This window comes from Octopus sinensis, linkage group LG25 (genome assembly GCF_006345805.1).
Source record: "Octopus sinensis linkage group LG25, ASM634580v1, whole genome shotgun sequence".
In the NCBI taxonomy this organism is placed as follows: domain Eukaryota; kingdom Metazoa; phylum Mollusca; class Cephalopoda; order Octopoda; family Octopodidae; genus Octopus; species Octopus sinensis.
The window spans coordinates 1,711,236-1,724,622 of record NC_043021.1 but is presented as its reverse complement, the minus strand read 5'-3'; the positions used below and the strand labels follow the sequence as shown (position 1 = coordinate 1,724,622).

At 39.7% G+C, this 13,387-nt stretch overlaps 1 protein-coding gene across 4 annotated transcripts in view; it reads right to left on the bottom strand.

Annotated features, from left to right (window-relative positions):
• Positions 1-11,859, bottom strand: part of LOC115224321 (probable serine/threonine-protein kinase DDB_G0282963) — a 15,023-nt gene extending 3,164 nt beyond the window's left edge. For 2 of the 4 annotated variants that reach the window (XR_005003885.1, XM_029795174.2), the window contains exons 1-9: positions 11,686-11,859; positions 10,557-10,649; positions 9,376-9,479; positions 7,482-7,532; positions 4,979-5,095; positions 4,173-4,335; positions 2,686-2,759; positions 1,690-1,801; positions 1-357 (exon numbers count right to left, since the gene is read on the bottom strand). The exon at positions 1-357 is cut by the window's left edge. Coding sequence is in view for 3 of the 4 variants with exons in the window: in XM_029795174.2 (XP_029651034.1) it covers positions 1-357; positions 1,690-1,801; positions 2,686-2,759; positions 4,173-4,335; positions 4,979-5,095; positions 7,482-7,532; positions 9,376-9,479; positions 10,557-10,649; positions 11,686-11,813 (1,199 nt within the window). In the remaining variant the exon portion in view is untranslated. The remainder of the gene's footprint in view (positions 358-1,689; positions 1,802-2,685; positions 2,760-4,172; positions 4,336-4,978; positions 5,096-7,481; positions 7,533-9,375; positions 9,480-10,556; positions 10,650-11,685) is intronic. The other 2 variants (XM_029795175.2, XM_036513505.1) reach the window with 2 other exon arrangements.
• Between the last annotated feature and the right edge of the window lie 1,528 nt (positions 11,860-13,387).

The window sequence follows — 13,387 nt, the reverse complement described above, 5'->3', positions numbered from 1 at the left end:
CTTCCACTGCCATCCTTACCACGACCACCTCTACCGTTGCCGTTAACATCCGTCTTGTTATCTTGGTTGATGTCTTCGTACGTTGCATAGTGCAATGGCTGCGAAGTGTTGTTGGTGCTGCTCTTAATTTCTGAGTATATATCATCGTTGTCGTTGTTAGCAGAGGTTCCTTCAGAACTTTCCGGCCTCTCGTTGACGTAAATATCTGAAGAACTACCACAATTCTGTTCAGGCTCCTCTCTTATCCTGCAGGTTTTCGCATTTCCTTGCCCAAATTTTGGATCAGGGAGCACATAAAGTGTGTCTCCTCGGGTCCTGCCGCCGCAGTTTCCTTCCTCGAGGTCATCAAATCTGTACCTAAAAAAAAAGAAGAAAAACAATTAGAGCAAAATTAAAAAAAAACAACATAGGACTTATTTATTTAACAATGGTTAAAGACTGTTCTGTTGATTTTGTTGTTATTGTTGTTGTTTGGGTTGATGCAGTGAAGTAGCGAAAGGATGGTGTTGCTTGGTTTGGCATAGTGTAGTATGAAATATTACACAGGTTGGGGTTAGTGGTGTATAAGAGATGTTAAAACTAACATATATACACGCATATTCTTAAATAGATACATATATGTATATGTGTGTGCGTATATACTCACACAAACACGTATATATATATATATATATATATATATATATATATATATATATATATATATATATATATATATATATACATACATATGTATATATGTGTATGTGTGTGTGTATATGGAGAAACAAGCAGATGAAAAATGGATGTGATTGCTGATTTATTTGAACGTTGTAGAAAGATGGCATTTTTTAAAAAACACATTGCTAATAGATTTGAAGTTTAAAGCTCAAAAAAGTTAAGGAAAAAAAACGTAAGATGAACCTACATATATGTTTCTGTCAAAACGAATAAGCAGATAGGAAAGACCTGGGATGAGCTGGTGAATCGTGACCTTCGAACATTGGGCCTCACCGAGGCAATGACAAGTGACTGAGACCTTTGGAGATATGCTGTGCTTGAGAAGACCCAGCAAGCCAAGTGAGACCATAACCGTGGCCTATGCCAGTGCAGCATAACCAGTCCATTGAAGAGTACCCTTCAATCATTGGGCAATAAACTTTGCTTGTGAAGACCTGTTGACGCAAGTGAAGTCGTTGACGTGGCCGATGACAGTACCGCCTGATTGGCACCCATGCCAGTGGCACGTAAAAAACACCATTCGAGCGTAGTCGTTGCAAGTGCCGCCTGATTGGCTCCTGTGCCGGTGGCACGTAAAAGCACCCACTACACCTTCGGAGTGGTTGGTGTTAGGAAGGTCATCCAGCTGTAGAAACCAGGCCAAATCAGACTGGAGCCTTGTACTGCTCCTCTCCTTGCCACCTCTGGTCAAGCCGTCCAATGCATGCAAGCATGGACAACGGACATTAAATGATGATGATGACGATGATGGCACGTATATATATATATATATATAATATATATATATATATATATATATATATACATATCCGTGTATGTGCATGGTGCACGTGTGTATTCGTAAATATTATGTATATGTGTGTGTGCGTATGTGTGTCTACGTACACATACACACACGCATATATGTAGATGTATGCATGTATCTGGATGTATGGGTGGTAGGAAGCTAGACAGAGAGATGCTACATACCGAGAGCCTCGTGTGGAGAGCATCCTGTTGACGTTGGGTGTTTCCGAGGTGAAACCGTTGTTCATACTAACGTAGTAATTCTCATCCGGTGCCGCCACGTTACAGCTTAAACCTTTACGTAAAAGAGAGAGACGAGACGAGACATGAATGTACTGGCAAAGGAGGTAGGGAGACAGACAGACAGACAGACAGACAAACAGATAGATAGATAGGTAGATAGAGAGATAGATAGAAAGACACAGATAGATAGATAGATAGATAGATAGACAGACAGATAATTAGACAGAGAGACAGACAGATAGATAGATGGATATATGGATAGATTAGATAGACGGATGGATGAATAGATAGATAGATAGAATCCGTGCAACATCTATGTTCCTCCCCATGCCCGTCATCTCTTATGTCCCTGCTGTAAGGCTTCTCTTCCACACAAGCCAGCTTAATTTAATTCGTCCTTAGTCGAAAGACACCTGTTGTTAATGTCTTGTTGTTTGCATTTGTATTTGTGTACCATTTCTCCGTTTTTTTTCCGTCCTTGTTTTCGTATACATTCGCTGCTTTCTTCCAAGGAATCTAGTGCTCTTAGCTTAGTTTTTCCTTGGGGTTGGCCAGATTGGAGCAATCTGAAGAATAATCAGCCGAAATTGCGAAGATAATCTGGAACTCAACTGAGGAAAGAAAACTCAGAATGACCCGTCCTTGTTTTTTCTTGTCCTTTTTTTTTTGTATCATCTGTCTGGATGTTTTGCGTTCTTGTCCCATTTTTTGTATTCCTTTATATATATATAGACATTTAGATAGATAGATAGATGGATGGATGGATACATTTGTTGACAGATACATGCACGGACAGAGACAGACAGATACACACACACACACACACACACACAAACACACATATATATAGGCAGCCTGAGAGAGAGAGAGAGAGAGTGAGAGATAGATAGATAGAGAGAGAGAGAGAGAGAGAGAGAGATAGAGAGAGATATATACCTTCAGGTAAGTCCCAGCAGTTGTTTCGTGAGTTTGGTGGAAGAGCGAGGACTTCTCTGTCACACGGGATTTCACTGTAAAAAACCAACACAAAGAAAGATGGATTAGTTAACTTCTTGCGATTCGACAGAAATGGAGGCGAGAGAGAGAGAGAGAGAGAGAGAGAGAGAGAGAGAGAGAGAAGGAGGGAGAGAGAGAGAGAGAGAGAAGGAGGGAGAGAGAAAGAGAAAGAAACAGTTTATAATTGCACTTTAATAACGCATTTTACTTTGTCCGATCCTAAAGCATTTAAATGTATAAAATGCAGTTTATCCACAAACTTGGCCCTTTCAGTAAGATTATGTATACATACATTCATACACACACGCATAAATATCTGTGTGTATACGTATGTATATATGCATATTTTTGTATATTTATAGTCGAATAATATTTTAAGGGAGATAACTCCAGCGTTACACTGGAATATAAATCAGTAGTATTCGTAGTTACACGTGGTTGTCTACCTTGGTAGAACCCTTTCCCCGTATGGAATATGGAATTGTTGCGTTTACTGTTTTAGAGGTTGTTTAATCTTTGGTGAGGATGGACACAGTTGACCTGTAACCAATGGCATTTAAGCAGTTTACCCCCTATCTTCTTCTTTTGTTTTTGTTTTTACTAACATCGTCTCACTCCTGGCACCTTGGGCTAGGGTCTTCTACTATAACCCTTGTCAGTGGCTTTGGTAGACGGAAACTGAAAGAAGCCCGTCGTCACACACACACACACACACACACACATATGTACATATACTATATAAAATATGTATGCATGCATGTATGTATGTATGTATGTATGTGTTTGTGTGAGAGAGAAAGAGATAGAGATAGAGATAGAGATAGATAGATAGATAGAGAGAGAGAGAGAGAGAGAGAGAGAGAGAGAGAGGAGAGAGAGAGAGAAATAATGGTAAACACAAGTTTGTATCATTTGTTCTCTTCGAATGTTTCACTGTTGTCTTATACATATATATATATTATATATATGTATGTGTGTGTGTGTGTATATATATATATATATATATGGGCAGGCATGGCTGTGTGGTAAAAAGCTTGCCTTCCAACATGGTTCCAAGTTCAGTCCCACTGCGGGGCACCTTGGGCAAGTGGCGTCTAATGTAGCCTCGGAGCCGACCAAAGCCTTGTGAGGGGATTTGGTAGACGGAAACTGAAAGAAGCCCGTCGTATATAAATACATACATATGTGTGTGTATGTGTGTGTGTGTGTTGTGTGTGTTTGTGCGTCTGTTTGTCCACCACCATTGCTTGACAACCGATGCTGGTGTGTTTACGTCCCTGTAAGTTAACGGTTCGGCAAAAAGAGACCGCTAAAATAAGTACTAGGCTTACGAAGAATAAGTGCTGGGGTCGATTTGTCCGACTAAAAAGGCGGTGCTCCAGCTTGGCCGCTGAAACAAGTAAAAGGATAAAAAAAAAGTAATGTACCTTGTAGAGTTGGCTGCCTTCTTCCTGCGCCGACATGCAACAATAATTGCAGCCAAGAGACAAGCTGCAACAGCCGCGCTGACCACGACCGCGATTTTGGTGACCATACTGCTTCCAGAGGTGATGGACACTTCGCCGTATCGAGGAAAATAACTGCTGTTGGCTGCAAGATACGAAATAAACAAATAAATAAATAAAATATGAGATGTGATAGAAGGGTGGTGGTGGCGGTGGTGGTGGTGGCGATGGCGATGGTGGTTGTAGAGGTAGAGTGGTGGTCAAGCAAGGGTGTCGTTGCATAAAGTGTGGTAGGCGGGTGGTTGGTAGATATCGGCTCTAGATAGTGGTGGTGGTAGTGGTGGAAGAGGAAAACAGTGTACAGAAAGAAAGAGGGAGAGAGAGAGGGGGAGAGAGAGAGGAGAGAGAGAGAGAGAGAGAGAGAGAGAGAGAGAGAGAGAGGAGAGAAGGAAGAGGAGAAAGAATAAGAGAAGAGTTTCCTGATATATGTTAGCTCAACCCTGACCAGAATCTATAGAATCGAGATTACGAGGAAACGCTGTATGGCCGTTCGACATGCTAGAAATAGCAGCCCCAAATCCCTCCAAACCAAGAATCTTACTCCCTAAACTATGTTCCTTAGCCAATGTAATCAAAGACGTAGAATAACAGGAAATGGTCATGTTTGGAATGCCTTTGATTGTAGGTGTACTCGGCCAGTTCTAAACTGATCTGGAGGGACTAAAGAAATGCAGCAACAAGAAGAACACGATCCAAAAGAGCAACAGGAAGAATGTAATGACACTCACTATACGTCGTGGTGACAGTTTGGTTCCAGGGAGAGGATTTGGTGGTGCCACTATAAGCAGCTTTGGTAAAAAGAGGACCTCCATCGATCCTTATTCTGCCTGAAGAGTGAATTTCAACTGGAGAATTTAACAGAGACATGCAGACATTCGCGTTAGTACAATCGGCAGCTGTGGTTCAACGTTGGTGATGGCGGTTTTAGAGAACGGTGTGAATAAGTGTGTGTGTGTGCGTATGTGTGCGTATGGTGAAGGTTAGTTAGTTAGTTAATTTTTTTGGCTCAAAAAGTGAAAAGCAAGGCCATGTAGTTATGTACAGGGTGGTGTTCATGTAAAGAGTTCAGGCCACTTGTGGTCAAGGGAGACTTTGAACCGAGCGGTCGTCGGCATCTTCACCATCTCGTCCGGCAGCTTATTCCACGGATCCGCAACCCGGACGGAGAAAGCCCCCTCTCCTTCGATTGAGATGAAATCGTCGCAGGTAGAGCTTTTCGGAGTAACCCCGCAGCCGACGCTCTGGAGCAGGAGTGAAGAACAGCTCTTTCGAGAGGTTACACCCTCCGCTTATGATGTTGTGAGCAAGAATGAGATCACCACGGCGTCGTCGTTTTTCTAGAGAATAAAGGTCGAGCGTCTTCAGCCTTTCTTCATAAGACAAATGCTTGAGACCAAGAACCATGCGGGTAGCCAGCTTCTGGACTCTTTCGAGATGCTGTATGTCTTTGAGGAGATAAGGAGAAAAGGCTTGAATCCCGTACTCCAATATGGGTCTCACCAGCGTGACATAGAGCGGTAGGAATATGGCTGCTGTGAGCATTCCGAATGACCGTCGAATCAAGAACAGAACTCCGTGTGCTTTGTTGGCAGCATGGACGCACTGGGCCGAAGGCGAAAAGGAGGAAACCACCAGGATACCCAGGTGTGTAGATTAGTGGTTCGGTTCCCGGTGACGCGCTGTCTCCTTGGGCCAGGCATTTTATTACACGTTGCTCCATACCACTCAGCAGGCAAAAAATTGAGTTGCACTTGTAATTCAAAAAAAGGGGCCAACCTTGTCATATTCGGTGATATGCTGGATCTCTCCGAGAACTACGTTAAGGGTACACGTGTCTGTGGAGTGCTCAGCCACTTGCACGTTAATTTTTTCACGAGCAGGCTGTTCCGTTGATCGGATCAACTGGAACCCTCGTCGTCGCAACCGACGGAATGCCAAATATGTCTGTGTGTGTGTGTGTGTGTGTGTGTAACCTTGTGTAGCTGTGTGTGAGCATGTACGCTTTGTGTATGTGCGTGAGAGCGTGTGTATGCGAGCGTGTGTATGTATGTGTATACGTTTGTCTGTGTGTGCATATACGCAAGTGAGTGTGTAATATGAATGTTTGTTCAGATATTCACGAGTGTCATTATTATTATTATTATTATTATTATTATTATTATTATTATTATTATTATTATTATCATTATTATTATTATTGTTATTGTTATTATTATTATATCATTATTAATATTATTATTATTATTATTATCATTATTATTATTGTTATTGTTATTGTTATTATCATTATTATTATTATTATTATTATTATTATTATTATTATTATTATTGTGAATGACCAGAATTGTTTTGAGAGTCAAATAAAATGCCTTGTGGTATTTTCGATTCTTAATGTTGTTAGGTTCTAATCCCTCTGTCAACCTTTCTAGGGTCGATAAATAGAATTCCAATCAACTACTGAGATCGATATAAGCAATTGATTCTTTCCCTTCAATATTCTTTTCTACCCTAGGCACAAGGCCCTAAATCATTTGTGGGGAGGGGGGCCAGTCGATTATAGCCATTTTATCACATTCACTTCCGGTTTTTTCACTGCTCTTAGAAACGCTCTCCGTACGCAATTTTTTCCTTCTACGCTTGTGGTATCTGTCTGTGTGTCTTTATGTAAGTCTGTCTGGTCTGAAGAAAAGGGTGCACGGTGTGAAAACTCTAGAATAACAAGCCGGCAATGAACCGTCTTAAACTATATATATATATATATATATATATATATATAATATATATATATATATATATATATATGTGTGTGTGTGTGTGTGGTGTGTGTGTGTGTGTGTGTGTGTGTGTATGTATATATATATGTATATGTATATATATATATATATATATATATTATATATATATAATATATATATACATACACATATATATACGTAAAATTTTCGTAGACACACACATATATGTATATATATAATACACACACACTCACATCCCTGTGTGTGTGTGTTATATCGGTGCGTTGAACAAAAGTATCTTGTCGACTAAATCACTCTCACTTTACTCCAATGTGAACTCAGCTATTCGATAAAATAAGTACCAGACGAAGTGTAATAGATGAAAAGCCCCTTGAAGGAAATGCCTCGGTTGGTCGCAGTCTAAAAGGCTAAAACTGAAACTATTTAAAATAAAGGGACAGAAGATTTTGTTGCATAGGAAAGAAAAGGAACTCACAGAAAGTCTTAGTAGTTGGCATGACAGTTGTGCTGGGAGCTGGTGTTGTAACTGAAAATAGAAAGGAGGGAAATAGGACATTTTGAGAGAGAGAATATCAAAGTTAGTTACTCCTGTCTAGAAAACTGTGCTCCTAATATTGCATTTTACAACAGAAAAAGCTTATATGTATGTAGACCAGGGCTTCTCAACCATTATTTATCCATGGACCCCTCTGATTACAATTCTATTTTGGTGGACCCCCATAGCCGTTCGGTGTTTAAAACTAGTTTTATAGAAACTTCTTTCAAAATTCCTATTTTGTTTCTCATACATGAATTTGTGTAGGTTGAACAATGTAAAATGTTAGAGAAATAAACCTCGCTGTTTCTTGCAATACATACCGATACATACATCGAAAATATTATTGTGGACCCCTAGTTTACAATTTTGTTGCATGGACCCATAAAATCTTATATGGAGCCTCAGGGGGCCATATGGACACCAGTTGAGAACCACTGATGTAGACCCTATTACAGACACCCATCTGTTATTTCCAAATGCAATCCACCTGCCTACTGAGGAGATTCCGTTTTACTAGACAGCCACTCCTACGCCTACATTGTTTCATAATTTTTACTTAAATTTTACTGGAATTTCAAAGGAAACCCGAAAAACTACTCTTATCCATTTGCATCAGAGTTGACCCCCAATCAGCCGTCCTTCAACGCATCTAACAATCATCTAATTCCTGGTCCCACTGTGTGACCATAGCTTACCATCCAATGACAGTCAACTTTCCTTCGATTTTCTGACAGCTTCGCCACTTAACACTCCAGCGTCAGACGAATCACACATGTTGTTTATGTCTCTCACAATGCATGTCGATATCATAAACTGTTCGTTCAAATGATTACCCTCACATAAATCTATTCCTTTCGTTTACTCTTTCTTTCTTTCTTTCTTTCCCACTCCTCTGTCTCTCCTTCTCTCTCCCTGCCTCCCCCTCTCTCTGAAATATCGTTTTAGTTTCTATTAACATGCGGAGAATGAGGTAGGTGCTGTGAAAGGCAACATGAGGTTTTCGTTACTTAGAAAGAAAGAAAGAAAGAGAGAGAGAGAGAGAGAGGGGGAGAGAGAGGAGAGAGAGAAAGAGGAGAGAGAGATGATTAATATGATTAACGGTAGAAGATAAGACTGACAGTGTAGTGTGAATCAACCAATAGTTTTGCTTTTTGGAAAAGGCCATGTACAAACGATAAATTATTTTAATTAAGATGTGTATGTGCGTGTAGGCACCAACCCAATATATAAATGTGTATATATATATATATATATATATATATATATATATATATATATATATATATATATATATATATATATATATATATCATCGTCGTCGTCGTCGTTTAACGTCCGCTTCTCCATGCTGGCATGGATTGGACGGTTTGACTAAGGGCTGGCGAGCCAGAAGGCTGCACCAGGCTCCAATCCGAGGATCTGGCAATGTTTCTACAGCTGGATGCCTTCCTAACGCCAACCACTCCGAGAGTGTAGTGGGTGCTTTTTACGTGCCACTGGCACGATGGCCAGTCAGGCACTACTTGCATTGGCCACGCTTGACTGGTGCTTTTTACGAGCCATATATATATATACACTTGAAATTTACAGAAAGACAAAAAACGAAGACAGGTGTATGAACAACAAACTGGGTATTAGTTTGATGTTCGTGTGTGCGTGCATGTGCGTCTTTGTGCTTTGTTTGTCCGCTCGACAACCGGTGCTGGTTTGTTTATGACCTTGTAATTTAGCGGTTCGGCAAAAGAGACTGGTAGAAAAACAAGAGCAACAGCAACAAGCAAGGAAAAGAAAGAGAAGAGAGAAGGCAAAACGAAAGTTCTGAAATAATTACTTGAAATGCAGAGGTTGTCCTTCTTCGTGAAACCTTTACAACAGTGGGCCTTCATTCTGTAGATGATCTTCGTTCTCCTTTCTAGCCGAGAAAGTCGTTGTAAACTGAAAAGAAGATTAGATTTTTAAAAGCTTTTTAAATTTCAGTGACGACGTAGCAGAGTCGTTAAGAGGTACGTTTCGCGACCAGGTGGACGTTGGTTTCAGTTGCACCGTACAGCACTTTGGGTAACAAAGGTCCTCTTTGTCCGACCAAAGCCTTGTCAGTGAATTTAGGTAACAGCATACATACATACATACATACATACATACATACATACATACATACATACATACATAATTATACATACATATGAATAAATAAATAAATGGAGTTGAACGAAGATGTTAACAAAATTCCTTTACTCTCGACATATGTTTCGAAGACAACATGGTTTTATTCCAAAGGAATAAACGGTGCAAGATGCAATCTTCTCATCAGGAAAGAAAGAGAGCCTCTTTCTGACGTGTTTCTGACGTGAATTTGCTACCCTGGTATCGGTTCATAGAATTTTCCATGTTGACGGTAAACATAGGATAATTCATTCACCTATCGAAATATATATATATATATATAATATATAATATATTATATATATATATATATATATTATATATATATACTTATTTAAAAGCAGCAGAAATATAACAATGGGGGTCTTTACCCTTCATGCTATATCCAGGAATCGAAACGGTGATCTCATGATTGTGAGTACAACAGCCTAACCACTAGGCCACGCGTCTGTGTGTGTACGTATGTATGTGTGCGTGTATGCATGTACGTACATACGTATGTATGCATGTATGTATGTATGTATGTATGTATGTATGTATGTATGTATGTATGTATGTATGTATTTATGTATGTACGTATGTATGTATGTATGCATGTACGTACATACGTGTGTGTGCTTGTGTTTATCCCCTCACTACATGACAACCGCTGTTAGTTTGTTTACGTTCCATAACTTAACAGTTGTATATAGGAGACCGATAAAATAAGTATCAGGCTTTAAAAAGAACCCTATGTACCGGGGGACGATTTGTTCGACTAAAACTCTTGACGGTGGTGCATGGCCGCAGCAGTCCAACGACTGAAAGAAGTAAATGTTAAAAGTTACAGAAACCAGACACGTTCCTTACCTGTAAACGGTTTTACAAAACACAATCAATTTGCATTTTCGTGTGTGGACAATTCTGGTGAAATATACACGCTCTAAATATGTAACAGTGTGCCTAGAGAAAAGGGAAAGAGAAAATAGATAAATTAATAAATGATTAAATAAATAAATATAAAGAATATAAATAAAGAAGAGGCTAAGAGCTAAGAAATGGTAAAATCAAAATAAGCAACAGGATATCAAGTAGTAATGCGGTACGATCGTTTCAAGCGACTCCATTTAATTGAACAATGCAATCACTATATCAATTTAAATTCAGTACCATCTTCAGCAGCACAAATAAATAAATGGAATTTTAACAAGTAGAACACACTAATATAATTTTTCTTAAGTATTTTAACAGAGCAAGAAGATGAAAGAAATTCATGCTGTCGCTATTGTAGCTAAGAATAGACTACAGCTTCTAAGAATATATACATATGCGCGCGCGCGTGTATGTAGTTTAGGACAATCAAGAAGTTGTCCTATTATGACAGCTTACTGATTGTCCTAAACTATACATTTATAAATTCCTCTATTTACCGATATCGAGGTCTATTCTTTTGTTGTCATATTGTTATATATATGAATGTATATATATATATATATATATATATATATATCTACGACGGGCTTCTTTCAGTTTCCGTCAACCAAATCCATTCACAAGGCAATGGTCGGCCAGAGGCTATAGTAGAGAACTCTTGTCCAAAGTGCCACGCGGTGGGACTGAACCCGGAACCATGCGCCTATGTTTAAAAAATCCTCTTATATTTTTATAATGAAATATTATTAGGAATTGTATAATTAAGAAATTCTTAAAATATTTTGTGTATTGTAAAAGCACGACTAATTAAATGCAGGGCTTTATATGGATCCCAAAGAGCTATAAGAACCCCAATTGAGAACCATTGCACTAAACTAAAAATTCTTCAAGGCAGTGCCCCAGCTTGGCCATAGTCTAATGACTGAAACAAGTAAAAGATAAAAGACACCACCTCTAAACAGTCTGGTACTAAACGCCGACACTACAGAGGAGTTAGGATTAGGGTCAGGTTTAGGGTTAGGGTTAGGGTTAGGGTCATAGAAGTTTTTGAGGGGATGGTACTTACGATATCGTTGAAACACAAACGTTCCGAAGGGGACCGAGCTCGTTGTCCGTGTTGTTTACAACGCTTGATGTTGACGAAGCTAAAATACACAGCCATGGGAAGACACCGATCAAGAGTTCAATTTTCATGGTGACAGCTTCCTGTTTGTTTTTTTTTAGCTTCTGCCAATAATTTAGCACTGAAAATAATAATAATAATAATAATAATAATAATAATAATAATAATAATAATAATAATAATAATAATAATAATAGTTTCTACATGCAAATAGGCCAGACATTATATTGAAAGACTTCAAGCAAAAGTCATGCCTCCTCATTGATATATATGGCTGTCCCAATCGATATAAACGTATCTGCCAAGACCTACCCAAAACTGAGCAAGTATAAAGATCTTGAAATAGAAATTAGCAAAATGTGGAACCTGAAGACTTACCTGTTGTCATAGGTGCCCAAGGAATATTAGCAAAAGGGGCTGATTGCTACCTAGCTCATATACCCGGAAAACCCAAAATGGCAGAAATTCAAAGGATAGTGGTCATGGGAACTGCCCATATCCTACGTAAAATACTGTCTATGTAATCTCAAATTTTAAAACAAACATAATTTTCTTATGGTTTCTTAAACATTCACTAGTACAACACTGTACAAAACCAAATATATGACACCCTAGACATAACACCAACAGGAGCTTCTAACTTGTCTCTTGAGGTCTCTGGGGGAGACTTGTACAAATGCAAATGCAAAGCAAAAGTCAAACATGAAATAATAATAATAATAATAATAATAATATTAAAAAAAATTGTCGTCGTCATCATCATCATCGCCATCATCATCGCAATCATCACCATCATCGTCGTCATCGCCGTCGTCGTCATCGTCATCATCATCATCATCGCCATCATCATCTATTAGTCACCAGCTGTTAAAATGTGTGTGTGTGTGTGTGTGTGAGCGTCGAACTAACCAAATGAAATTGATAACACCCCCACCAACTCATCACCAACCGACCAACCGGCCATCTACGTCAGCAAAAATCTCCTCCCCTCCCACTCCTCACACCCCGCCTCATGCTTCAAACTGTGACAGCGAAGAGAGAGGGGGAGGGCAGAAAAGGATGTGAGGGAGTAGAATGGTGATGGTGGGAGACAGATTGCTATGTCAACCCCCCCTCTACTTCTCACACTCACGTTGGTGATCTTTCTTCCTTTCTTTTTCTCCAGTCTGTGAACTAAGATAGTACCCACCCCCGTCAGCCCACCGCGACGCCACCGCCGCCGCCACCACCACCACCACCACCACCACCACCATCACATGACCCGAACCACAGAAGGGGCCTCTAAGTGGGTCGCTCGAGTTCCATACAAGAAATAGCAGCCAACATCTCCCCTCAAATCTCATCTCGCATAGAGTTGGTAAAGAAAAGAAAAAAAGAAGAGTAAAGAAACATCAGATAATCAAGAGGGTGGGGGTGGGTTTCTCTTACTAGAATATCGGCAACAAGACGAGATGGTCACGGCTGGAATATCATGGATCACAAGGTCTGTTGTTGGTTCAGAGCTGGGTTGGAGCTAAGTGAGCCGTACCACCACTACCATGACGACAAGGTCTACTACTACTACTACTACTACTACTACTACTACTACGCCCTCAGGTAAGTGCTATACGACGATGACGATGATGACAACGAGGGCGACCACCAC